The 25,702-nt window shown below is 41.2% G+C and overlaps 1 protein-coding gene across 1 annotated transcript in view; it reads right to left on the minus strand.

Annotated features, from left to right (window-relative positions):
- The window catches only part of LOC110493800 (EGF-containing fibulin-like extracellular matrix protein 1), a 28,165-nt gene extending 4,961 nt beyond the window's left edge, over nt 1-23,204 (minus strand). The window contains exons 1-7 of the mRNA XM_021568292.3: nt 22,909-23,204; nt 20,615-20,705; nt 10,966-11,011; nt 8,952-9,227; nt 3,126-3,245; nt 2,797-2,916; nt 2,312-2,435 (exon numbers count right to left, since the gene is read on the minus strand). Of these exons, the coding sequence (XP_021423967.2) occupies nt 2,312-2,435; nt 2,797-2,916; nt 3,126-3,245; nt 8,952-9,227; nt 10,966-11,011; nt 20,615-20,695 (767 nt within the window). The 5' untranslated portion in view covers nt 20,696-20,705; nt 22,909-23,204. The remainder of the gene's footprint in view (nt 1-2,311; nt 2,436-2,796; nt 2,917-3,125; nt 3,246-8,951; nt 9,228-10,965; nt 11,012-20,614; nt 20,706-22,908) is intronic.
- Between the last annotated feature and the right edge of the window lie 2,498 nt (nt 23,205-25,702).

Here is a 25,702-nt window from a genome sequence, read left to right on the forward strand (position 1 = left end):
CGTAAGGTTGTTTAGTGCACGGGCAAAGGTATCCTCAAAATCAAATCAAATGTTATTCGTCACATGGGGCGGCAGGGTAGCCTAGTTGTTAGAGCGTTGGACTAGGTACAAATCTGTCGTTCTGCCCCTGAACACCCACTGTTCCTAGGCCGTCATTGAAAATAAGAATTTGTTCTTAACTGACTTGCCTGGTTAAATAAAGGTAAAATAAAAAAATAAAAAAAATAAAATAAAACATGCTTCGTAGACTAACAGTGAAATAATTAATCCCCAACAATGCAGAGAGAAGGAAAATATAGAAATAATAGAAAAGTAATAACACGTAATAAAAGTAATAATAAACACACAATGACTAAGGATATCTTGGCTATATACACGGGGTACCAGTGCCGAGTGGATGTGCAGGGGTACGAGGTAACTGCGGTGGACATGTACATATAACTAGGAATAATGTGACAAGGCAACAGGATAAATAGTAAACATTAGCAGCAGAGTGCAGTGCCTTCAGAAAGTATTCTTACCCATTGACTTATTAAAAATGTGTTGTTTTACAGCCTGAATTCAAAATGGATTCAATTGATTTTTTCCCTCTCACCCACCTACACCCAACACCCCATAATGACAAAGTGAAAACATGTTTTTAGAAATGTTTGCAAATTTATTGAAAATGAAACATAGAAATATCTCATTTACACAAGTATTTACACCCCTGAGTCAATCCTTTGTAAAAGCCCATTTGGCATCAATTACAGCTGTGAGTCTTGCTGGGTAAGTCTCCAAGAGCTTTCCACACTTGGATTCTGCACCATTTGCCCATTATTCTTTTCAAAAATATTTTTGAAGCTCTGTTTGTTGATCGTTTCCTAGACAAGCATTTTCAGGTCTTGCCATAGATTTTAAAGTAGAAACTTTTGAAGTCAACACTGTAAGTCGGCCACTCAGGAACATTCACTGTCTTCTTGGTAAGCAACTTTAGTATAGATTTGGCCTTGTGTTTCAGTTATTGTTTTGCTGGAAGGTGAATTCATCTCCCAGTGTCTGGTGGAAAGCAGACTGGAAAAGGTTTACCTCTAAGATTTTGTCTGTGCTTAGTGCCAATCCATTTTTTTAAATCCTGAAACTCCCCAGTCCTTAACGATTACAAACATACCCATAACATGATGCAGACACCCCTATGCTTGAAAATATGGAGAGCGGTACTCAGTAATGTGTTGTATTGTGTATTGGATTTGCCCCAAATAACACTTTGTATGCATGTTTTGTCATATTTTTTATTCTGTACAGGTATCCTTCTTTTCACTCTGTGAACTAGGTTATTATTATGGAGTAACTACACTGTTGTTGATCCATCCTCAGTTTTCTCCTATCACAGCAATTAAACTCTGCAGCTGTTTTAAAGTCACCATTGGCCTCATGGTAAAATCCCTAAGCGGTTTCCTTCCTCTACGGCAACTGAGTTAGGAAGGACGCCTGTATCTTTGTAGTGACTGGGTGTATTGATACACCATCCAAAGTATAATTAATAACTTCACCATGCTCAAAGGGATATTCAATGTCACATTTCTTTTTTGTTTACCCATCTACCAATAGGAAAACCTCCCTGGTCTTTGTGGTTGAATCTGTGTTTGAAATGCACTGCTCGACTGAGGGACATTACAGATAATTGTATGTGTGGAACACAGAGATGAGGTAGTCATTCAAAAATCATGTTAAACACTATTATTGCATACAGAATGAGTCCATGCAATGTATTATGTGACTTGCACATTTTTACTACTGAACATGCAGTATTTAGGCTTGCCATAACAAAGGCATTGAATACTTATTGACTCAAGGCTTTTTATTTGTAATTCATTTGCAGAAATGTCGAAAAACATAATTCCACTTTGACATTATGGGGTATTGTGTGTAAGCCATTGACCCAAACATCTCAATTTAATCCATTTTAAATTCAGGTTCTAACCTAACAAAATGTGGAAAAAGTCAAGGGGTGTGAATACTTTCTGAAGGTGCTGTATGTGATGAGTCAAAAAAAAGGGTCAATGCAGATAGTCCGGGTAGCTATTTGGTTAACTATTTAACTAACTACTTAGCAGTCGTATGGCTTGGGGTAGAAGCTGTTCAGGGTCCTGTTGGTTCCAGACTCTTGTTTCCAGTAGTCCACGATCAGCTCTTTTGTCTTGCTGACATTGATTTGAACCTGGGTCTCCTGCACCCCACAAGACTGTGTTAGCCCACTAAGACTTCAGGTCCCAGTCCAGTTCACTCATCATGTGATCATCATCATGCATTTCACCGGACCATTACTCACCCCTCTCCTGTCTTCACATAGGGCTCGTGGCAAGGGTTCCTGGGGTAGCAGCGGAAACCGCCAAAGTAGTTCCAACACATCTCGTCCTCGCGGCAGTTGTTTCCTGTTTCACACTCATCTATGTCTGTTAATGGAAAGAAAATGTTGTTACTGAGATAAAATGTAGTCAATGGTAATTTCAATAAGAAAATAACTTAAAATAGCTTATGAGCTTAGTACAACGGTCTTGTTGTCTTTGTAAACAAGCAATGCGTAGCTTAAAACTACATTTCAAACTATCATGTCTATCTCATGGACTGTTAGTTAATCAATCAAGTGTCAATACTGACTTTATACCAAGATACAAGTAAAAATCTAGGCCGAAAGCCAATGAGTTATCATTGGGGATTCAGGTTAAAGGTATTAAGATTAATTATTATGATGTACGACTTCCTGCTGTTGTAAGAGAGGGCTAGATATTTTACTAGTTGAAACAGGCACATTACCTTGGCACATTCGGTTGCCTTGGAGCTGGTATCCTTCGGGACAGGTACAGACATACCCTCCGGGCTGATTCACACACTGCCACTGGCACATGTAACTCGAGAAGGCGCATTCATCAATATCTACGAATAAATAAATATTGCGTAGTCAACCCTTAAAGGGAGTCTGACAGAAACTTCTCAGGAAAGAAAATATTAGGTGTGAGCGGGGGGGATTGTAAAATTGTATCAGTATACATTATCAATAAGGTACTGATAAATGAAGGTACTGATAGTTATACATTGAGTATACCAAACATTAGGAACACTTTCCTAATATTGAGTTGCAGTACCTTGGCAGGAGGCTTGGTTGGAGGCTAGCTCATAACCCTGCTCACACTGGCAGATGTAGGAGCCCATGATGTTGTAGCACTGGTGTTGACAGGGATTGCTCCCCTCACACTCGTTCACATCTGCAAGACAAGGAGGGACTAATAAATTAAAGAGAAATTGCAGAAGGTCATCCATTATGATATTCTGTGAGAACAACTTGGCATTTACAGTACCAGTCAAAAGTTGACACACCTACTCATTCAAGGGTTTTTCTTTATTCTTACAATTTTCTACATTGTAGAATAATAGTGGAGACATCAAAACTATGAAATAACACATATGGAATCATGTAGTAACCAAAAAAGTGTTAAACAAATCAAAATATATTTTAGATTTGAGATTCTTCAAAGTAGCCACTCTTTGCCTTGATGACAACTTTGCACACTCTTGGCATTCTCTCAAACAGCTTCACCTGGAATGCTTTTCCAACATTCTTGAAGGAGTTCCCACATATGCTGAGCACTTCTTGGCTGCTTTTCCTTCACTCTGCAGTCCAATCCCAAACCATCTCAATTGGGTTGAGGTCGGGTGATTGTGGAGGCCAGGCCATCTGATGCAGCACTCCATCACTCTCCTTCTTGGTCAAATAGCCCTTACACAGCCTGGAGGTGTGTTGGGTCATTGTCCTCTTGAAAAACAAATTATAGTCCCACTAAGCGCAAACCAGATGGGATGGCGTATCCCTGCAGAATGCTGTGGTAGCTATGTTGGTTAAGTGTGCCTTGAATTTTAACTAAATCCCTGACAGGGTCACCAGCAAAGCACCCCCACACCATCACACCCCCTCCTTCATGCTTCACAGTGGGAACCACACATGAGGAGATCAACCGTTCACCTACTCAGCGTCTCACCTACCACCAGTCTAATGTCCATTACTCGTGTTTCTTGGCCCAAGCAAGTCTCTTCTTCTTATTAGTGTCCTTTAGTAGTGGTTTCTTTGCAGCAATTCAACCATGAAGGCCTGATTCACACAGTCTCCTCTGAACAGTTGATGTTGAGATGCGTCTGTTACTTGAACTCCTCTCCTTTTCCGGTTCAAGCACTGGATAGTCAACCCCTGGGATCTGGCACAATCCAACACATCACAGCAACACTCACTATCACCGTAGGACCCCTGCACCAAGAAAGCCTTCCCTTCCTCATCATCGAGGCACCCCTACACAAAGTCATCCTCGTCCTCCCGTGGCTCCAAAGTCACGTCTCCACCATCTCCTGGTCGAGGATGGAGATCACTGCCTGGGCACAAAGATATCGAAAGACCTGCTTTTCCTTACTCTGTGGTTCCATGTCAGTCGATAGTCCTGTGGTTGCCCTCCATGCCAACATCCCAGAGGTTTACCAGAATCTCCGGGAGGTTTGCTCCAAGACCTGTGCCACCTGTCTCCCTGCTCATCGCCCCTGGGACTGTACCACCGACCTGCTGGCAGACTCTGCGCCTCGACGCAGCCTCGTCTACCCCATGTCGGTGGCTGAAACCAAGGCTATGAAGGAGTACATCCAGGAGGCTCTCCAACAGACTTTCATCCGCCCATCCACTTCCCCTGCGTGTCAGGCTTCTTCTTCGTGGCCAAGAAGGAGGGAGGTCTATGTCCGTGCATCGACTACAGAGGTCTCAATTCAATCACCACCAAGTACCGCTACTCTCTCCTGTTGGTGCTGGCTGCCATCGAACAGCTCTGTGAGGCCCGGTTTTATACTAAACTGGACCTTCAGCATGATTTCTGGGCACTATGAGTACTGGATTACTAAACGCTCAGTTGGTGTTCCAGGCATTTGTGAACGAGGTGTTCCAGGACATGTTTGGGCGTCAGGTGGTCGTGTATATCGACAACATCCTGATCTACTCAGCCACCTTGGAGGATCACATCGCCCAAGTCCGGGTAGTCCTGGGACGCCTCCTGGAGAACCACCTGTACGTCAAAGCGGAGAAGTACCAGTTCCATCAAGCCGCTGTCTCCTTCTTCGGATACCCGATCAGCCCACATGGAGTAGTTATGGATGAAATGGAGGTTGAGGCAGTCAAGTCATGGCCAGTCCCAACCACCATAAAGGGACTACAATGGTTTTTAGGGTTTCCCAACTTCTACAGTCGCTTCATTAAGAACATCAGCACCATCGCCTCTTCTCTCCCCTCAAGGGTGACCCCCGTAAGTTGGTGTGGAGTCCTGCAGATTTCATCACTGATCTCCCCTCTTCTGATGGTTTCACTACTATTACGGTTGTTGTGGACAGATTCTCTAAATCCTGCCGTTTTATCCCTCTCTCTGGTCTCCCTATGGCTCTCCAGGTCGCTGAGGCACTGTTCCAGCAGGTCTTCCGGCAGTATGGCCTTCCAGAGGACATCGTCTCCGACCGTGGTCCCCAATTCACGGGCCGGTTCCTTCCCTGGGCGGAGTACGCCCAGAATTCACTGCGTCACTCCTCCACCGGGCTGACCCCCTTCCAGTGTGTCCTGGGATATCAGCCAGCCCTGGAGAGCCGTAGTGGAACCGAGCCAGACCGAAGCACCTGCGGTGGACAAGTGGTTGAGACTCCAGCATGCCGTAGACCGTCAGAAGGATCCAGGCGGATTGCCACCACAGTGAGGCTCCCGTGTTCCATCCTGGTAATCGTGTCTGGCTCTCCACCAGGAACCTTCATGTAACAAAAACAGACTTCAGCTGAATTCACCTGATTTGATTACATCTTCTGTTTGCTTGGTACTATTATTCATTATGATTCAGGGGGCACACCCAGGGGTGGAAAGGGTGGGGAGTATCTCTGGGATTTGTACAACATTATTTCACTCCTTGAATTCAATGTAAAATGCACATTGGTTGCATGTCAAAATGATTTCCCAATCACCCCCCCCCTACATGTTTTACCATTTATTTTTGTTATCTAAAAAAATAACATGGGACAAATTGCTCCAAAACACACTCTGCAGTCCGGACCCCTGATATTCCGTTTCCTGGCTCAACAAAAGCATTTTTCTGAATGCAACACAGACAGTGTTCCCTTCCAATCCCACTCCGGGGTGGTCTCTATATACAAAGAACTAAAAATAGGGAATTCATATACAGGGAGTTGGAGGTGTTAGATGTGTGGGAGAGAACACCAAGTCTGTACAGAAAGCTCAAAGGCTAAACGCACCGATCCCCTCATACCCTAGCCTGCTCCCAGATATGTTTGTGCTGTATTTATTGCCAAATCCTAAGGTCATTGACAGCACAAACAGATCTGAGACCAGGCTACTCTTACCCTGCTGATGTAACTAATTTGTTGACGACAGTGATGGACACAATGTGAGAATTGTCATCCTGGAGGCTGTAAGTCTGTGTAAACAAGTTCCCCTTTCAACTACACACACACACACACACACACACACACACACTTAACGAAGCCCGGCTGACCCTGCTTTTGGCCCAGATTGGGAGGTGAATAGCCCTAATGATCAAAGCTGGCCTCCACTCAGCATGTACAGTATGGGGTGAAGAAGTGACAATACTGTCGCCCTACAACCTTTGTTTCACAGAAATGAATTAAGACCAGTGAAAAGTTGACATGCTGACAGAGGTGAACCAATCCTAAAATCAAACTTGAGTTTTATGTAGCATAATAGCATAATTAACACACTGTGCCAGAAATAACAGTGCAAAGAACATGACACCTTCAAATACAGTACTTCTTGCCAGAATTTGCCAAAACTACAATGTTGAAATACTACCGCACTACAGTCTATGCACATATATTCCCCCACCCACCCCCAGCCTCCAAAACGAGCACTTTTCAAACAAAAAGCTTGGTTTACAAAGATCCCCGTGTCTTTGCAAGAATGCTGTGCCAGGCACCCATATATATTCGGTTTCCATCAAGGTGTCAGGTTCAAAATGTTTCAACGCAAGGGGACTACTGAGGGAAGCCCCCCTCCCCCCCCCCCCCCCCCCCCTTCAAATATGTCAACATCCAGGATGAGAAACTACTGTTTTGAGAAGGGCACCAGCTCTTCCTTTGTGTTCAATGGCCTCTGATAGGGATAAAAGAGGGATGAAATTATGAACGAGAGTAAACACGGGAACTAAGCTTCTGAAAGAATATGCCGCAGACCAAATCAAATGCTAAAGACTAAAGCCCATAAGTACGCACATGCAGTGATGTCGTGACTACTGTTTTGGTAGACCCATCTATCTGTCCATGTCTGAGGTGGATGAGATGTGCGATGAAAGGATGCACCACCACCAAAGTCCTCTCTGGCTGTAGTCAGTGTCTGCTGGTTGTCTCCTCTTTGTAGTGCTTCAATAACCAGTTGCTATTGAACCTTACAGTCAATGTATTGAACAATAGAATAATCAGGCTCTGTTCCAACACTTTAGAAATATGTCCTTCCTTCCTCGGGGAGAAATGACAAATCACTAATCCAATTCCCTCCCTATCCCTTCCTCTTGGCCCTAGCCCTTCAATGTTCGCTGATCTGGAAGGTGCAAGCAATTTGATGAAGCTATACCACTACACTGCTTAAGCCTTTCCAGATCTGTAAACATTGAAGAATTAAGGCTGGAGTTGAATCCAGCCCTGTGAACTTGTTTTCATGGTCAAGTGCCACGGTCTTATTAGCATTAGTTACCAGAATCGCATGTAGCATGTGGCAAATGTTTACCAGTTGTAAGAACAAGACACTGCAATAATCTTCCTCGGTTACAGTGTACGTTTTGATTGTGATGACAAACTGGAAAAGTATCAATGCAAATTACTAATGCCATTCTTTTAGGGGATTTATCTTGTATCTGACACTGTATAATACTGTACAGTACATATCATAATACCACTAATCTGTCTGCCTTTAGTTTGTGAATCACTCCAACTTAAAGACAGTCCCTCTGATGAAAGAAACATTGTGATTAAATGAGAAAAAAATATGTTTCAGGAATGTGTTGTTGGCGATCAGCTCCTTCCTTCCCTGAGCTCAGCTTGGCTGTAGCCCCATACTGATTGAATGGTTTATGTAACAGCAATTGTTTCCCTCTACCGCCAGGATTTGGCATGTTGCAACTTGACTAAAATCTTGCGCAGTTTGCCAACAGGAGATTGGAGGATGCACACACGCACACGCACACGCACGCACACACACACGCACGCACACACACACACACACACACAAATTATGACATTCTTTAATGACGGCTGCAAATCCATCATCCAAAGAAAAAGAGCAAAGGGGTAAATGGAAGTTAAGTGGTTCCCCACTTTACAGATCAAATACAATGCATCTTCATAACCTGCAGATAGCGCATAAACGGTTCAATCAATTGCATTTTCACTAGAACTGTTTTCATACAAAGTGCTCTAAACTTGAAAAGGGACTGCAATCATTTTGAATGAATTCCAATTGGAATGAATCTTGAATGTGACTGAATGACAATCTGAGATGACTATCTTTTGCCTCAATATCTGTTCATAAACTAGCATCGGTAGTATTCCAGAAGGAAATCTGCCTGCTGGTATTGCTAATTTAAACTAGGGCCCCTGCAATGCTGAGTTTGTACTGTAGCCTTACTACTGAGTTTGTATAACTGCACTGCACTACAGTCCGCTTATAACTGTTTGGCAGATCCATTCCTATATACTTCAAATTACATCAGTCAGGGACTGATGGGACATTTGTATGCAGGATTAAAATGATGCTGGACACTTCCATAATGAATCAGGGTACTTGTCCAAATAGAAACACTCATTTTCAACATTTTTACTATAGTGTGCCCTAGTCCTAATAAACACACCCCAGTTAAGTTGCATGGGCTTACTCTTACCACGGCAGTAGTTGAGGTCGTCCACCACGAACCCTGCAGCACACTGCATGGTGCCCTGGCTTTGGAAAGAGCTCTGGATGACCCGTTGGACAGGCAAAGCAGGGGCGGGTGCCAGAGGAGGCTGTTCCTCCACCAGAGGGGCCACGGTGGGCTCGTCGTCACCATTACTAACGATGATCTGGGCATTCTGGGGCAGGCAGAAGTAGCCTCCGAAATGATTGATGCACCTCATGCCGCCCTTGCAGGCGTCGGTGACCGTGGTACACTCGTTGATGTCTGAAAAAGGGAGGACCGCCGTCAGAGACAGACCTGGGTTCATATAGTAAGCCACGGTATGTTTTCTTTCAACTACTTAAGCTGTGCTTGATTGAGTTTGCCAGTGGAATAGCCCCAAAAGTGCAAATACCATCCACATGTCACTCCAGGTTGAAAGAAAAAATGTATTTCAACACAGGTCTGGTCAGTGTAACACCACCAAGTCAGCATGGGTATACCAGGAAAACCACCACCTCCACCATCAATATTTGTATTTATTTCACCTTCATTTAACCAGGTTGGCAGTTGAGAACAAGTTCTCATTTACAATTGCGACCTGGCCAAGATAAAGCAAAGCAGTTCGACACATACAACAACACAGAGTTACACATGGAGTAAAACAAACATACAGTCAATAATACAGTAGAAAGATAAGTCTATATGCAATGTGAGCAAATGAGGTGAGATAAGGGAGGTAAAGGCAAAAAAATGCCATGGTGGCAAAGTAAATACAATATAGCAAGTAAAAAACTGGAATGGTAGATTTGCAGTGGAAGAATGTGCAAAGTAGAGATATAAATAATGGGGTGCAAAGGAGCAAAATAAATAAATACAGTAGGGGGAGAGGTAGTTCTTTGGGCTAAATTATAGATGGGCTATGTACAGGTGCAGTAACCTGTGAGCTGCTCTGACAGCTGGTGCTTAAAGCTAGTGAGGGAGATAATTGTTTCCAGTTTCAGAGATTTTTGTAGTTCTTTCCAGTCATTGGCAGCAGAGAACTGGAAGGAGAGGCGGCCAAAGGAAGAATTGGTTTTGTGGGTGACCAGAGAGAAATACCTGCTGGAGCGTGTGCTACGGGTGGGTGCTGCTATGGTGACCAGCGAGCTGAGATAAGGGGGGACTTTACCTAGCAGGGTCTTGTAGATGACCTGGAGCCAGTGGGTTTGGCGACGAGTATGAAGCGAGGGCCAGCCAACGAGAGCGTACAGGTCGCAGTGGTGAGTAATATACTGGGGCTTTGGTGACAAAACGGATGACACTGTGATAGACTGCATCCTATTTATTGAGTAGGGTATTGGAGGCAATTTTGTAAATGACATCGCCGAAGTCGAGGATCGGTAGGATGGTCAGTTTTACAAGGGTATGTTTGGCAGCATGAGTGAAGGATGCTTTGTTGCGAAATAGGAAGCCAATTCTAGATTTAACTTTGGATTGGAGATGTTTGATGTGAGTCTGGAAGGAGAGTTTACAGTCTAACCAGACACCTAGGTATTTGTAGTCCACATATTCTTCGTCAGAACCGTCCAGAGTAGTGATGTTGGACGGGCGGGCAGATGCAGGCAGCGATCGGTTGAAGAGCATGCATTTAGTTTGACTTGTATTTAAGAGCAATTGGAGGCCACGGAAGGAGAGTTGTATGGCATTGAAGCTCGTCTGGAGGGTTGTTAGCACAGTGTCCAAAGAAGGGCCAGAAGAATACAGAATGGTGTCATCTGCGTAGAGGTGGATCAGAGACTCACCAGCAGCTAGAATTGACATCATTGATGTATATAGAGAAGAGTGTCGGTCCAAGAATTGAACCCTGTGGCACCCCCATAGAGACTGCCGGGTATTCTTGGTATACACATACTGCATCAGTGTCTGCTAGAACTGATCGTATATTTTCCACAGTGCTATTCAATTCCTCTACTAATCAATCTATTCATTAAGTCAGAAACGTACAAGGACATTTGACAAAGTGTGGATAAGCACCTCTTACCTTTGCATTCTTGTCGTTCCATGTCAAATGTATAGCCATCTGTACACTGTGAACATAAATAAGAGAGGATAAGTATCTGGTACTCAATTGATTGGTTTGTTGATTGATTGATTAATTGATCTACAAAATACGTATCACATATCTCTGAAGCTTTACAGTCTACATCTCATTAAAGATGTAGTCTTACCCTCCTTTGTTATGCCACTTTGAGCCTGTATATTAGGAAATCAGACAGACAGCAATTAAGGAGTCAGCATGGAGAACACCTTAATTCACCCAAAACAATGTGCTTAGTCTGTTGCCATCCAGGGAGGAATGTCTGCTCGCCTCGCTCGCTCTCGTCTGAGTCATGGGACTTGCCACTGTGTGTGCACAGGCACGTGTTGTCTCCAGTCTCCATGAGTCCAGACTCATGTTATTACCTCCATAATTCAACAGCTCCAACAACAACAACTTCGACTACAGTCATTTGTCGAGAAGGAGACATCCTCCACTGGAGACATGCCAATGCTATCCCATCCCATCAATGTCTATTCCAAACCCTCTGTTAATTTTCATGAACGTTCACTTGGTACATGAATCAGGGTTGGGGTCAACTCAAAATGAACATTTTACTTCATGAAATACAAATTGTCCAAATGTTTTACAATGACGATTTTTCCATTTTTGAATTAAATTTCAATTCACTTCCTGATTTAAAACATTTAGTTGACCCCATCCTTGACTTTAATTAAATCCCGCTTTAAAAAGCTTATATTGTCCTTCAATATTGACTTTTGCTTGTGCTGCCCTTTACAAAAATAAGTTTGTGGCAAATTTGCTGCAAATAAATGTCGCCAGAAGTTTGCAAATGTTTGCCACCAGTGGTGAATCTGCAGCAAACCTTAGGCAACATTAGTATGTAATGCCACTAGTGGCAAACAGCTTGCCAGAAGTAGTTCCAAGACCAGTAAGCATTGATGACCAGTCAGTGTGAGAAGAAAAATCCATTGAAGTGATCTACCTTCCAAGTTGTACAGTGAGTGTCTAACTTATTAAAAATCGTGTTATGTAATTGATGCCTGTTTAGCAGTGTCATGTTTTATGGGATAGAGTGAAACACATCTTGTTGCAACCTGTCAGCGCCACTGGCTGGCTCAGTGCTATCATATTTTTGCACAATTAATGTGATAGCTAGCTAGCTAACTAATGATTTACCTAAACACTTAACGTTATATGTTTAGGTAAAGACTTGCTGTCTTGTAATAACAAATGTCAATATGCTAGCGTCACTGTTCAGTACCATGTTAGCTAGCTTAACAGCTAAGTTAAAGTAGCAACAAGAAATATGAGCTGACTTGACATCAGAGCAAAACTTTTGCAGATGGATACCCTTCCCCTACCCGTCGTGTTGAAAGAGGCTGCATTGGGAAGAGGATGCATCAACACCCTGGAAAGATGTTTGTGGTGCATTCATTTTCTTTTGCGATAAATGAGTGTAATGTAATCTTCTTCAAGCTTGATAAGGTAAGCAAATGCATACATGTATTATTCTCATAAATGTAGCCTGCTATACATTTATTCTTTGCAAAAAAATAGATATTTAATTGCTCTTTAAACTTCTAGCTCTTGTTGATCGTGTGTTGTTCCTTCTCTCTTTCTGTCTAGAAGCAAACAGTTACCAAGCAAAAACACAGATTGATTAGTTTGAATCAAATGTGTTGCCGCTTTGCTGCAGAAATATCTCATATACTGTGGCTCTCTAGGAACAGTTGGCCACATATTTAAATGTAGATTTAATAGGCCTGAGTCCCAGGTTATGCTAGCTACATTTTTTAAAATTAGTATAGCATTTACACAAGGCAGAATAATTGATTTATTGTTGAAAATATAGAATATAGAATGGAAGTTTCAGAAAGAAGCAAAGCTGACCCCAGCTGTTACAACGTTTTAGATTTCAAAGCCAAACCCTCCCATTAGCCACTGAATCTAAGATGCCAAAATAGAACAAGTTTTCAGTAATTGTTTTCAGTATCTTAATGTTGTTTTGGTTTTGTGTTTTCTGATTGTTTCAGTGCATTCAGTTATTAAGCTTTGGACGAAGGACTTCCACAAGGCCGCCATCTCCAAAGTTCACTCAAAAAGGCAATAGTTTTTTTTGTGTGTATATTATAATTTTTTCACTTCAATTGGTTGAAAGCTAATTTCTCATCAGTAATCACTTAGTTCATGAACATTTGGAAGTTAAACATCCTAAGGTTAAAATCCCCATAACCCATAGTGTTCACATTTCTCTCATGTAAATATTGTAGCTACATAAAAATATTAAATAAACTATTTATTTGGGGAATATTCAGTTATTGCTCTTTTTCATTAGCATGCTGATAATCATTTCAAGATAAGGATTTTTCAGGATTTATTTTTTATCTGTTATTAAGACATTTAATACATGTAGTTTAGTATATTTAGTACATTAAGCATGTTTAGTTTAGCTTCTCTGTGAGAAGCAAGTTCATTTAAAGTTATATGTGATTTGGTTTATGCAGATAAGACATTTAATTCGTGTTGAGGAAGCTACTCTGAAAATATAGTTTACCAAGCTACCAATTACTTCACACTGGAATAAGTTAAACTACCCATAAGAAACATATTGTTTACTTAACTATATCTCAGAATTAGACGTTCATCCATGATTCTCAAATGTCAAATTTCAAAGTTGTTGCAAACGTCAAATTGTTTAAGGTTAAGTTTAGGCATTAACTCTGAATTTTTAGGGTTAGGGTTAAGTTTAGGCATTAACTCCGAAATCTTAAGGATAGGCATTAACTCTGAAATCTTAAGTTTAGGCATTAACTCTGAATTTTTAGGGTTAAGGTTAAGTTTAGGCATTAACTCTGAATTTTTAGGGTTAAGGTTAAGTTTAGGCATTAACTCTGAATTTTTAGGGTTAAGGTTAAGTTTAGGCATTAACTCAATGTTTTTTTAAATGTATTTTATCTTTATTTAACTAGGCAAGTCAGTTAAGAACAAATTCTTATTTTCAATGACAGTTTAGGAACAGTGGGTTAACTACCTTGTTCAGGGACAGAACGACTGATTTGTAACTTGTCAGCTCGGGGATTAGATTTTGAAACCTTTCAGTTACTAGTCCAACGCTCTAACCACTAGGCTACCTGCCACCCCAAGGAAAGAGTTAAGTTTTGGGATAGGCTTAAAACAAAAATAAATAAAAACTTTCTATCGTTGGATTTGAACTTGCAACCTTTGGAATCAGAGGCAGATGCGTACGCCCATTTGCCATCTCTGTCCACAACACCCTGGCACGATCAAACTCGGTCCCCGGGAACCCAAAGGGTGCACGTTTAGTTTTTTGCCCTAACACTACATAGCTGATTAAAATGATCAAAGCTTGATCATTAGTTCATTATTTGTGTAATGATAGGACAAAAACCATAAACATGCATCCCTTGGAGTCCCGAGGACCAAGTTTGGGAAACCCCGCTCTAGCAAAACCGAAACCTTCTTGAAGGTAACAGTGCTCACTGTTGCCCCTAGTGGCTGGTTTCCATGTCATATCCCAACATCCTCAACCAGGTCACCTGGTTGAGTCAGCCATCCATGTGAAGGACTTCGAATACTTGTATCACGGGTTACCCGGTTGATGTATTATAATCTCAATGGTCTCAACTTTCAAAATACATAGTCCTCTTAATTTACAGCATTTCCCTGACTTAGACAACCAAAATGTAGCTAAAACTGCCCAATAAGCGGAGGGATGGGGGCAACTTCTTGTCGCGCATGGATGGGGGTGCACACGCTCGCAATTGCTAATAACCCATCCTCACCCGCCTGACTATAAGCCCATAATATAGAAACACATTTGCTGTAGGCTACAGTCAGACGGCAGAAAGATTTTTGACAGGGGTCCATGCTTTTTTTCCTGATTTAGATATGTTTCTACTTATAATTTCTGACATTTTCGTAGGCTATTTGGCTATAGATCCATGCAGCTTCTCTTCTGTCATTATATGTGACTAAATAAACCCTTGCTCGCCAGATGAATGTCATAAACCGATAGAATGAATGCTTCAATCTAGTTGACATTGGTAAAGTTTTCTGTCATCTCCGCTTCTTTCATGGAGCAAAGACATTTAAGGGACCGGTGGGAAAATGCTACTAAAATGTAAGGAAAGGAAACAGAAAGCTGTGAAAACGACCCAACTTGTTTCTGATAAGATTTCAGTTCGGCTTGGATGTATATTTTATGTGGTTGAAATTACAATCAGCTTTTATGATGCTGATTAAGATAGCACCTCTACAGAAGGTATCTAACTGCGCATTCACATTCTCTCAAGATGCTGAAAGAAAGAAATAATATTTCTCCACTCCTGTTCCTGAGTCTTAATTTTGCCTACATTTGGTGTATAATTTTAATGGAAGAAATGCTTAATTCTGCAGGAATTCATTTTAAGGTTATAGACCTACAGTCAGATTTCAGTTTCCATTTAATCCATCTGAACAGTAGGCTACAGTAGGCTATTGTTTTCTCTTTATTCAACCCGCCACCCACCCGCCCTTCATCCACACAATATTTCATGACCCTAAACCTGCCTGCCCTGCAATTTAACTGTGGGGTCTGCAGGTTATGAGTCAGCCCAAGCATCAGTAGCGCGTGGCTTTCAATTTCAGAACGGCTGTCAGTCAAAACCTATACAGATCTGTGAAGCGGAGACCCTTGAGATCTGACGTCAGGTATAGCATGTTCCTGTACAGCCACTGTGTTGAAATGTACACTCTTATCAGTGTCCAAATATGCCAATTTCAACCCGTGTACAGGTGCGAGTGTAAAAGGCTACCTAAAGTTACTTTTTAAAAAGTAGTTCACTACATTCAAACTACCTGTTTGTAAATCTGAAATGTCATAGACTACAAATTTCAAGAACAGATTACGTTGGGGGTCATATCTTAACAGAATTTTTAATTTAGACTATTAACCCTAGGATGCATATGCCGGATCAAAATGACCCGGCCTAATGTTTTTTGTTGTTGCTGTATTGACCCCCCCCCCCCCCCCCCAAAAAAAACATTTTTTTATTTTTTATTATCTAACATTCCAGGAATTCCTTACCCCAAGTTTTCAAATGTGGATCAAATATGACCCGTATGTATTTCTTATGGAATCCACTGCATTGCACATTCTTTTTGCTACAACAATAAAATCAAAGTAGTTAATCAAATATTTATCATATATCTTGTTTATAATGTTCATTAATCACCGTTTTCATTTATCCTTTTTAATTCGTTGAGTAAAAGGAGTATCATAAGGAGGCTCATAAGAATGCTGCCAGATATACTACCAAAATGGTTTTACACATGCTGGATGAGGAAGCCATTGCTGCCTCTGACTCAGAATCTGAGGTATCCAATTCTGATGGCACAGACTATGTGCCTGTGGCTAAAGTTGGAGTTGTGAATGCACCTGGTAGTCCAGCTGTCCTAGATGATTCTATAGATGGTGAGTACTCCCCCTCTGAGGAGAGTGAAAACCAGTCAAATAGACTGAGTAAAAAGGGGTCTTACTGGAGTGAACACTGCGTCACAGTGGATGAGCAGCTTTCCTCCAGACGTGACACTTGGCCTTCTATCTAAAGAGTTCAATCTTGGTTTCATCAGACCAGAGACTCTTGTTTCTCATGGTCTGAGAGTCCTTTAGGTGGCTGCCATGTGCCTTTTACTGAGGAGTGGCTTCCGTCTGGCCACTCTACCATAAAGGCTTGATTGTTGGTGTGCTGCAGAGATGCTTGTCCTTCTGGAAGGTTCTCCCATCTCCACAGAAGAACTGAGGCAATAGAAAGCTGTGGGGTGATGAAAGAGAGCCATGCCACCACCACTCAGAGCAGCCAGGGCCAGAAGAGGAAGAGGTGCCAGCTCTGCCCAAGCGCAAAGGATAGAAAAGTCAGCTGCTGTTGTTCTCAGTGCAACACACCCGTCTGCAAAGAGCAGAGTCACAGGCTTGTTGTTTGTAAGACAGCATAAGTAAGCATCACACACACGCAAACTTTGTTCCCATTTAGTGTTCATGTTTTCTAAATTCACACCGGTTAGTGTTGTCATTTATATTGATGATGAACTTTGGATTTTCAAATAAATGTTTAGAAATACAGTGCCTTGCGAAAGTATTCGGCCCCCTTGAACTTTGCGACCTTTTGCCACATTTCAGGCTTCAAACAAAGATATAAAACTGTATTTTTTTGTGAAGAATCAACAACAAGTGGGACTCAATCATGAAGTGGAACGACATTTATTGAATATTTCAAACTTTTTTAACAAATCAAAAACTCAAAAATTGGGCGTGCAAAATTATTCAGCCCCTTTACTTTCAGTGCAGCAAACTCTCTCCAGAAGTTCAGTGAGGATCTCTGAATGATCCAATGTTGACCTAAATGACTAATGATGATAAATACAATCCACCTGTGTGTAATCAAGTCTCCGTATAAATGCACCTGCACTGTGATAGTCTCAGAGGTCCGTCAAAAGCGCAGAGAGCATCATGAAGAACAAGGAACACACCATGCAGGTCCGAGATACTGTTGTGAAGAAGTTTAAAGCCGGATTTGGATACAAAAAGATTTCCCAAGCTTTAAACATCCCAAGGAGCACTGTGCAAGCGATAATATTGAAATGGAAGGAGTATCAGACCACTGCAAATCTACCAAGACCTGGCCGTCCCTCTAAACTTTCAGCTCATACAAGGAGAAGACTGATCAGAGATGCAGCCAAGAGGCCCATGATCACTCTGGATGAACTGCAGAGATCTACAGCTGAGGTGGGAGACTCTGTCCATAGGACAACAATCAGTCGTATATTGCACAAATCTGGCCTTTATGGAAGAGTGGCAAGAAGAAAGCCATTTCTTAAAGATATCCATAAAAAGTGTTGTTTAAAGTTTGCCACAAGCCACCTGGGAGACACACCAAACATGTGGAAGAAGGTGCTCTGGTCAGATGAAACCAAAATTGAACTTTTTGGCAACAATGCAAAACGTTATGTTTGGCGTAAAAGCAACACAGCTGAACACACCATTCCCACTGTCAAACATGGTGGTGGCAGCATCATGGTTTGGGCCTGCTTTTCTTCAGCAGGGACAGGGAAGATGGTTAAAATTGATGGGAAGATGGATGGAGCCAAATACAGGACCATTCTGGAAGAAAACCTGATGGAGTCTGCAAAAGACCTGAGACTGACTGGGACGGAGATTTGTCTTCCAACAAGACAATGATCCAAAACATAAAGCAAAATCTACAATGGAATGGTTCAAAAATAAACATATCCAGGTGTTAGAATGGCCAAGTCAAAGTCCAGACCTGAATCCAATCGAGAATCTGTGGAAAGAACTGAAAACTGCTGTTCACAAATGCTCTCCATCCAACCTCACTGAGCTCGAGCTGTTTTGCAAGGAGGAATGGGAAAAAATGTCAGTCTCTCGATGTGCAAAACTGATAGAGACATACCCCAAGCGACTTACAGCTGTAATCGCAGCAAAAGGTGGCGCTACAAAGTATTAACTTAAGGGGGCTGAATAATTTTGCACGCCCAATTTTTCAGTTTTTGATTTGTTAAAAAAGTTTGAAATATCAAATAAATGTCGTTCTACTTCATGATTGTGTCCCACTTGTTGTTGATTCTTCACAAAAAAATACAGTTTTATATCTTTATGTTTGAAGTCTGAAATGTGGCAAAAGGTCGCAAAGTTCAAGGGGGCCGAATACTTTCGCAAGGCACTGTATTACAAAACATGCCTAACCTACTTAGAGCACTACCTAGATTTGAATTTAGCTCAACTACCACCAAGCTACTGGAAATGTAGTTAAATTACTAGTTGAACTATACTGAACAAAAATATAAACACAACATGTAAAGTGTTGGTCCCATGTTTCATGAGCTGAAATAAAAGATCCCAGAAATGTTCCATGCACAGAAAAACGTATCTCTCTCAAATTGTGAGCATTTCTCCTTCGCAAGATAATTCATCCACCTGACAGGTGTGGCATATCAAGAAGCTGATTAAGCATGATCATTACACAGGTGCACCTTGTGCTGGGGACAAAAAAAAGGCCACTAAAATGTGCAGTTTTGCCATACAGCACAATGCCACAGATGTCTCAAGTTTTGAGGGAGTGTGCAATTGGCATGCTGACTGCAGGAATGTCCACCAGAGCTGTTAATTTCTCTACCATAAGCTGTTTTAGAGAATTTGTCAGTACATCCAATCGGCCTCACAATCGCAGACCACGTGTGACCACGCTAGCCCAGGACTTCCACATCTGGCTTCTTCACCTGCGGGATCGTCTAAGACCAGCTACCCAGACAGCTGATGAAAGTGTCGGTTTGCACAACCAAAGAATTTCTGCAGGGTCTGGACCTGACTGCAGTTCGGCATTGTAACCAACTTCAGTGGGCAAATGCTCACCACTCGATGGACACTGGTATGCTGGAGAAGTGTGCTCTTCACAGAAGAATCCCGGTTTCAACTGTACCAGGCAGAAGGCAGACAGCGTACATGGCGTCATAAGGGCAAGCGGTTTGCTGAACAGAATGCCCCAAGGTGGCATTGGGGTTATCGTATGGGCAGGAATAAGCTACGGACAACAAACACAGTTGCATTTTATTGATGGTAATTTGAATGCACAGAGATACTGTGACGAGATCCTGAGGCCCGTTGTCATGTCATTTATCCGCTGCCATCACCTCATTTTTCAGCATGATATTGCATGGCTCCATGTCGCAAGGATCTGTACACAATTCTTGGAAGTTGAAAATGTCCCAGTTCTTCCATGGCCTGCACACTCACCACACTCACTCTCAAATCAAATCAAATCAAATGTATTGGTCACATACACATATTTAGCAGATGTTATTGTGGGTGTAGTGAAATGCTTGTGTTCCTAGCTCCAACAGTTCAGTAGTATCTAATAATTCACAACAAATACACAGATCTAAAAGTAAAAGAATGGAATTAAGAAATATGTAAATATTAGGACGATCAATGTCGGAGTGGCTCTGGATCGATGTTTATGACCATGTGTTCCAGTTCCTGCCAATATCCAGCAACTTCGCACAGCCATTGAAGAGGAGTGGGACAACATTCTACAGGCCACAATCAACCTGATCAACTCTATGCGAAGGAGATGTGTCGCGCTGCCTGAGGCAAATGGTGGTCACACCAAATACTGACTGATTTTCTGATCCACGCCCCTACCTTTTTTGTAAGGTGTCTGTGACCAAACATAATCATATCTGTAGTCCCAGTCATGTGAAATCCATAGTTTAGGGCCTAATTAATTTCTTTAAAATGTAACTCAGTAAAATTGTTGCGTTGCCAGTTTGCCACAAAAGTAATTTGAATGTGAAAATATGAGTTTAGCGCATATTTGCAGAAAACTTACCAAAGAGTTGCCACAACCGTTTGACAGAAGCTATTTTTTTCCGGTAAGGGGCTGCGTCTTTTAGTGCCAGTTTCCCAGATTAAGCCTATAGTCTCCAATGGAGAATCGCCATTGAATGTGCATTTTAGTCTGGCACTGGAACTAGGCTCCGGGAAACCCACTCTATTTTTTTGGCAGCAGGCACTGCAGTGTTTGCATGTGGAGGTTGTGAGAGGGGTACTTGCCGTGTATGAGATGGGTTCCTCAGCTTCCTGCGAGACGGCCACGTTGACAACAACACTCAAGCACAAGTAAATCCGTAGCATTTTAACGTCCCTGCGACATTGAGAGAAAGATTGAGTGAGAAAATGTGTTTTTTTGAGTAAGTGTCCTTGTGAACACGTTGAGTCTCAAAATGTTCCAAAAATGTTTGCATACATTGGCAAAATGGTTGCAGAATACATCTAATTTGGTTCAGTTATCTTTATGTTTCCCAAATGGTAGTACACAACCTTCCTGTGAGATTCCCATGGCAAGTACTCACTCCAGTTTTCTAACACATGCTGAGGAAGGCACACAAACCAAATTCATAGCTCTGTCCATTTTATAAATTATTATTATTATAATTATAACATTATATGCTGCATACATTATAATTGGCATTACTATTTGAAAATTGGCATTATGACCTGTATAGCAAAACACGTACTTAATGAAGAATTCAGCACATTCTATTATTTCCTTTATTATCTTTCCTCTCAACTCTTTTCTTAAGCTGACTAGAGCAACATCCCCTCTGCACAATGTTCCTTCATTGCAAACAGGAAGTGTTTGGAAAATCATGTTCAAATTCCTGGGCATGACCTGGGGCAAACTTACAGTAATACCACAATACCTAAAGCTCAAGGAGCTGATGCTGGCATATGGATATTGTGTATCCAGTGTCTGAAAAAGTAGATATCTATTAAGGTTGTCCCAAATAGTGAGTCAGCTGGGATGCAGACACTAGTAAATCATACAACTACGACTCTGCCATTCTCCTCCATAATTACAACAGTGAACTTGACTACAGAATAATTGCCTACCAGTGTGTGTGTGTGTGTGTGTGTGTGTGTGTGTGTGTGTGTTTGCATGCGTGTAGAGTGAAAACCAATTGTAAAGTGTCTTTATTGCACCATCAGTTGGTGTATGTCGTTAAGAAAAATAATTCCATCAGGAGAGGAATTGTTAGGCAAGTACAAACATCTCCTTTGGGTGCAGAGCCTTGTCTCAGAGACTTGACGTAACATAGTAAAAGTAAATCCGGGACACTCAATTTGGTGTGATATGGGAAAGGGGGATACCTAGTCAGTTGTACAACTGAATGAATGTCTTCTGCATTTAATCCAACTCCTCTGAATCAGAGCTGTGCAGGGGGCTGCCAAAATCAACATCCACGTCTTCGGCATCAGTGGGTTAACTGCCTTGCTCAGCGGTAGAACTATATACTTTTGCCTTGTCAGTTCGTGATTCAATCCAGCAACGTTTCGGTTACTGGCCTAACGCTCTAACCACTAGGCTACCTACTATGTTCTGTTTGGTATGGTTACATAAGACAGAAGGTTACTTAAGGGAAAATCGGAAGGAGGGAGGGTGGTTGGTTGGGTGTATAACAATGCGAACATCTAGCAAACCAAAACGTTGTATATTCGAATCTCATCATAGACAACTTTTGCATTTTTGTTAATGACTTACTACTTTTTAAACTAACTGGCAACTACTCAGCATGTTAGCTAATCCTTCCCCTAACCTTGGACATCCACAAATTAATACATACCATACGAAATGTAAGAGTATTTCAAATGTACGTACAGATTGATACGAAATGCTCTGAGACCAGGTTGCAGCATTCACTTTTTTATTGGCAAAGGTTCAAATCCCCCTCCAGCTATCTTCTGAATCACCCTATCAGTTTCATGTGTTTTCTCTGAAAGTGCATCCCCATTCCGCGTTTAGCTCTTGTTCATAATGTAATTACTTTAAAGTCTTATAAATCATATCTTATTGGTGTCATATTTAGCGTTATCAACATAACATATTTTAATACTAATCGCCCCACGTAGTAAAGTTTGAGTTACAAGATAAACCACAGTTGCTATCTAGTATCTAGCCTAGGGACTACAGATGAAAACTACCAAACTGGCTAAATCTGTCACATTTAGGGAACTGTTAATTAATGTACATTGTCCCTGTCAAATAAATAAATAAATTGGCCATGAATAGAAACCTGTCAATACCGACATTGTGCGAATGTCTGATGCAGCGATTATAAACCAAACCAATGCCCGATTATGACTATGATGCAAAATAAATAATAATAATAATCTGTTGGATTTATAATAAACTATTTAACGTCTCTTGAACAATGCGCTTTCAAGTCAACAGATCAAGTGTATGTTAGTATTCTAAAAGCATGCAACCTATTTTGGAGTTGTGCAAAATGTAATGTTAGGCTATGCAAGGTACGGTTTAATTTCCATTCGATAGGGTTGCAATTTACCTGTAAAATTACTTTTTAGTTGGGTGTGTATCAATACTCAATTGATTATTATCCTCCGGAGGGTCCCGTCAGAAGTGATGGTGAATCTGAAGAAGTAACTTCTCCCCGAAATCGGTAAATGTATGTACAAATTACCAGGGTATCACAGCCTAACAAAATGATCGGGAGGTGGTGCTATCTTTACAGGTTACACACTCTCTACATCCGCGTCAAATGTTTGTCTCTTTAACATTGCATGTCATTTCTACTGTATCTAATAAAAAGCATTGCGCCCCCTCTACCGGAGATGTGAAAATAAGTGAGTGCCAGAATGTTTTTGTTACAATGTCATTGTTAATGTAAACGCAGTTTGGAGGGTTCAGAGAATGTAGCGTCAACTATATGAAGTCTAAGACCAGAGGCAGCATACAGGAGCTCTATAAATCGTAACTTTATTCTTGACATGCAACCACCATCTCAATTAGTTCAGGTGACAGACAGGATTTTATTGACACAGGTCAATGATCAGTGGTGGGAAAAGTACCCAATTGTCATACTTGAGTAAAATAATAGAAAATGACACAAGTAAAAGTGAAAGTCACCTAGTAAATTACTACTTGAGTAAAAGTAAAACATTATTTGGTTTTAAATATACTTAAGTATCAAGAGTAAAAGTAAGAATAATTTCAAATTCCTTTTAAGCAAACCAGATGGCACAATTACATGTTTTATTTACAGATAGCCAGGGGCACACTCCAACATATGTTCCAAACGATGCATTTGTGTTTAGTGAGTCTGCCAGATCAGAGGCAGTAGGAATGACCAGGGAGGTTCTGTTGATAATTGGAACATTTTCTGTTCTGCTAAGCATTCAAAATGTAACGAGTACTTTTGGGTGTCATGGAAAATGTAAGGAGTAAAAAGTACATTTGTTTCTTTAAGGAATGTAGTGAAGTAAAAGTTGTCAAAAATATAAATAGTAAAGTACAGAAACCCCCAAAATGACTTAAGTAGTACTTCAAAGTATTTTTACTTAAGTGATTTACACAATTGTCAATGATGAACATCCAATTGTCATCCGTACATTGACAACATAAGGAAAACCCCAATTGCATACTCCTCATGTCCACTCTTCTCACTTCCTTCTCAAAACCCATTGGAGAAGAAGGTTAGAGGGGACAAGTGAGATTCTCCCAATATCACACTTCCTCTGACAGCCTCTGTAAGATTTACATTGATTTAAATTAATGAACTACCCCTTGATTTATAGGTGTTAGGTTTGAATGATTGACATGACCACAGGTGTCATAGCTAAGTGTACTCTTTTAATTATAACTTCAACTGAACAATACAGAATGTTGGGGGGCTTAACATAACCCCAGGGTTAGAGATACTGTAACAGGATGTGACAATTATGGATTTTTTCATAATTAATTTTCATGCAAATTGATTATAATGTATAAAAACTAGATATATATGATGTGTGATATGAATTACAGCAATCTACAGTGAAAGCAGCTGAGTCCTCTGGTCCTTGTGTATTTTCATAAATATATATATACACACATACATAAATATATATATTTATTTTTTGCTACAAAATACCTAATGATTACAGCTTTGGGTGACACCCTGTCTCAAAAACCAGTGGTGTAAAGTACTTAAGTAAAAATACCTCTTTGGGATCGGTGTCCCTCCCATGGGATGGTTGAGCTAACGTAGGCTAATGCGATTAGCATGAGGTTGTAAGTGACACAAACACTTCCCAGGACATAGACATATCTGATATTGGCAGAAAGCTTAAATTCTTGTTCATCTAACTGCACTGTTCCATTTACAGTAGCTATTAGAGTGAAAGAATACCATGCTATGGCAAAATCAGAAAAACACCAAGGGGGATGAATACTTTTGCAAGCATGCAGTATATTCATAATTAAATGGAAGTGTTTTTGCTGAGGTGATATACTGTAAGTGGACGAGCAAAAAACAACAGCCAACGACCAGAAAATATCAAGGTACAATATATAAAATATCAATCATTAACTGTTGTCAGGATAAACTTCAGTTGTCTTTTAGGAATACATTTAATCTCATTGTTTCAAGTTGTATTATTAGTCGTATGTACGGGATACATATGGTATACATCGTCCAATGAAGTGCTTACTTGCAGGTTCCTTCTCGACAATACCACAACAATATATAATAAAATATAAGAATACAAACATAAAGTAAATGGCTCAGTAGAATACAATGAACCTTTATAACTTATAAGTATCATACAGGAAGACACAATTTATAGTCCAATATTTACAAGTGTATTGGGGAAGGGGGGGTGGGGGCAGTATATAATAAGAGCTTGGTAGCAGCAGTTGTGATGTGTGTGTATCATGAATGTATGTGTGTGTATGAGTGAGTGCATGTGTGCTAAGGTGCGGAGAATCAAAAGCAGGTAGTCAGTCCAGTTCAAGTGTTCAGCATCTTGTAGTGAGAAACTGGCTTGTAGATAGAAACGGTCTCTGAGCCTGTTGGTATCAGACCTCATGCTCTGATACCGTCTGCCCAACAGTAAAGGAGAGAACACCTCGTGGCTGGGGGGCATTGCAGTCGTGGAAGGATCAATTCCCGTACCAGGCCGTGATACAACCTGTCAGGACGCTCTCAATGGTGCAGCTGTAGTATTTGGAGAGAACCCGGGGCGGCACGCCAAATTTCTTCAGTAGCCTAAGAAGGTAGAGACACTGTTGCGCTCTCTTGACAAGAGTGGTGTTGTTGGTCCATGACAAGTCCTTGGTGATGTGGACGTCAAGGAACTTGT

Source organism: Oncorhynchus mykiss, chromosome 17 (assembly GCF_057628025.1).
Source record: "Oncorhynchus mykiss isolate SJ-2025 chromosome 17, ASM5762802v1, whole genome shotgun sequence".
NCBI classification, from domain to species: domain Eukaryota; kingdom Metazoa; phylum Chordata; class Actinopteri; order Salmoniformes; family Salmonidae; genus Oncorhynchus; species Oncorhynchus mykiss.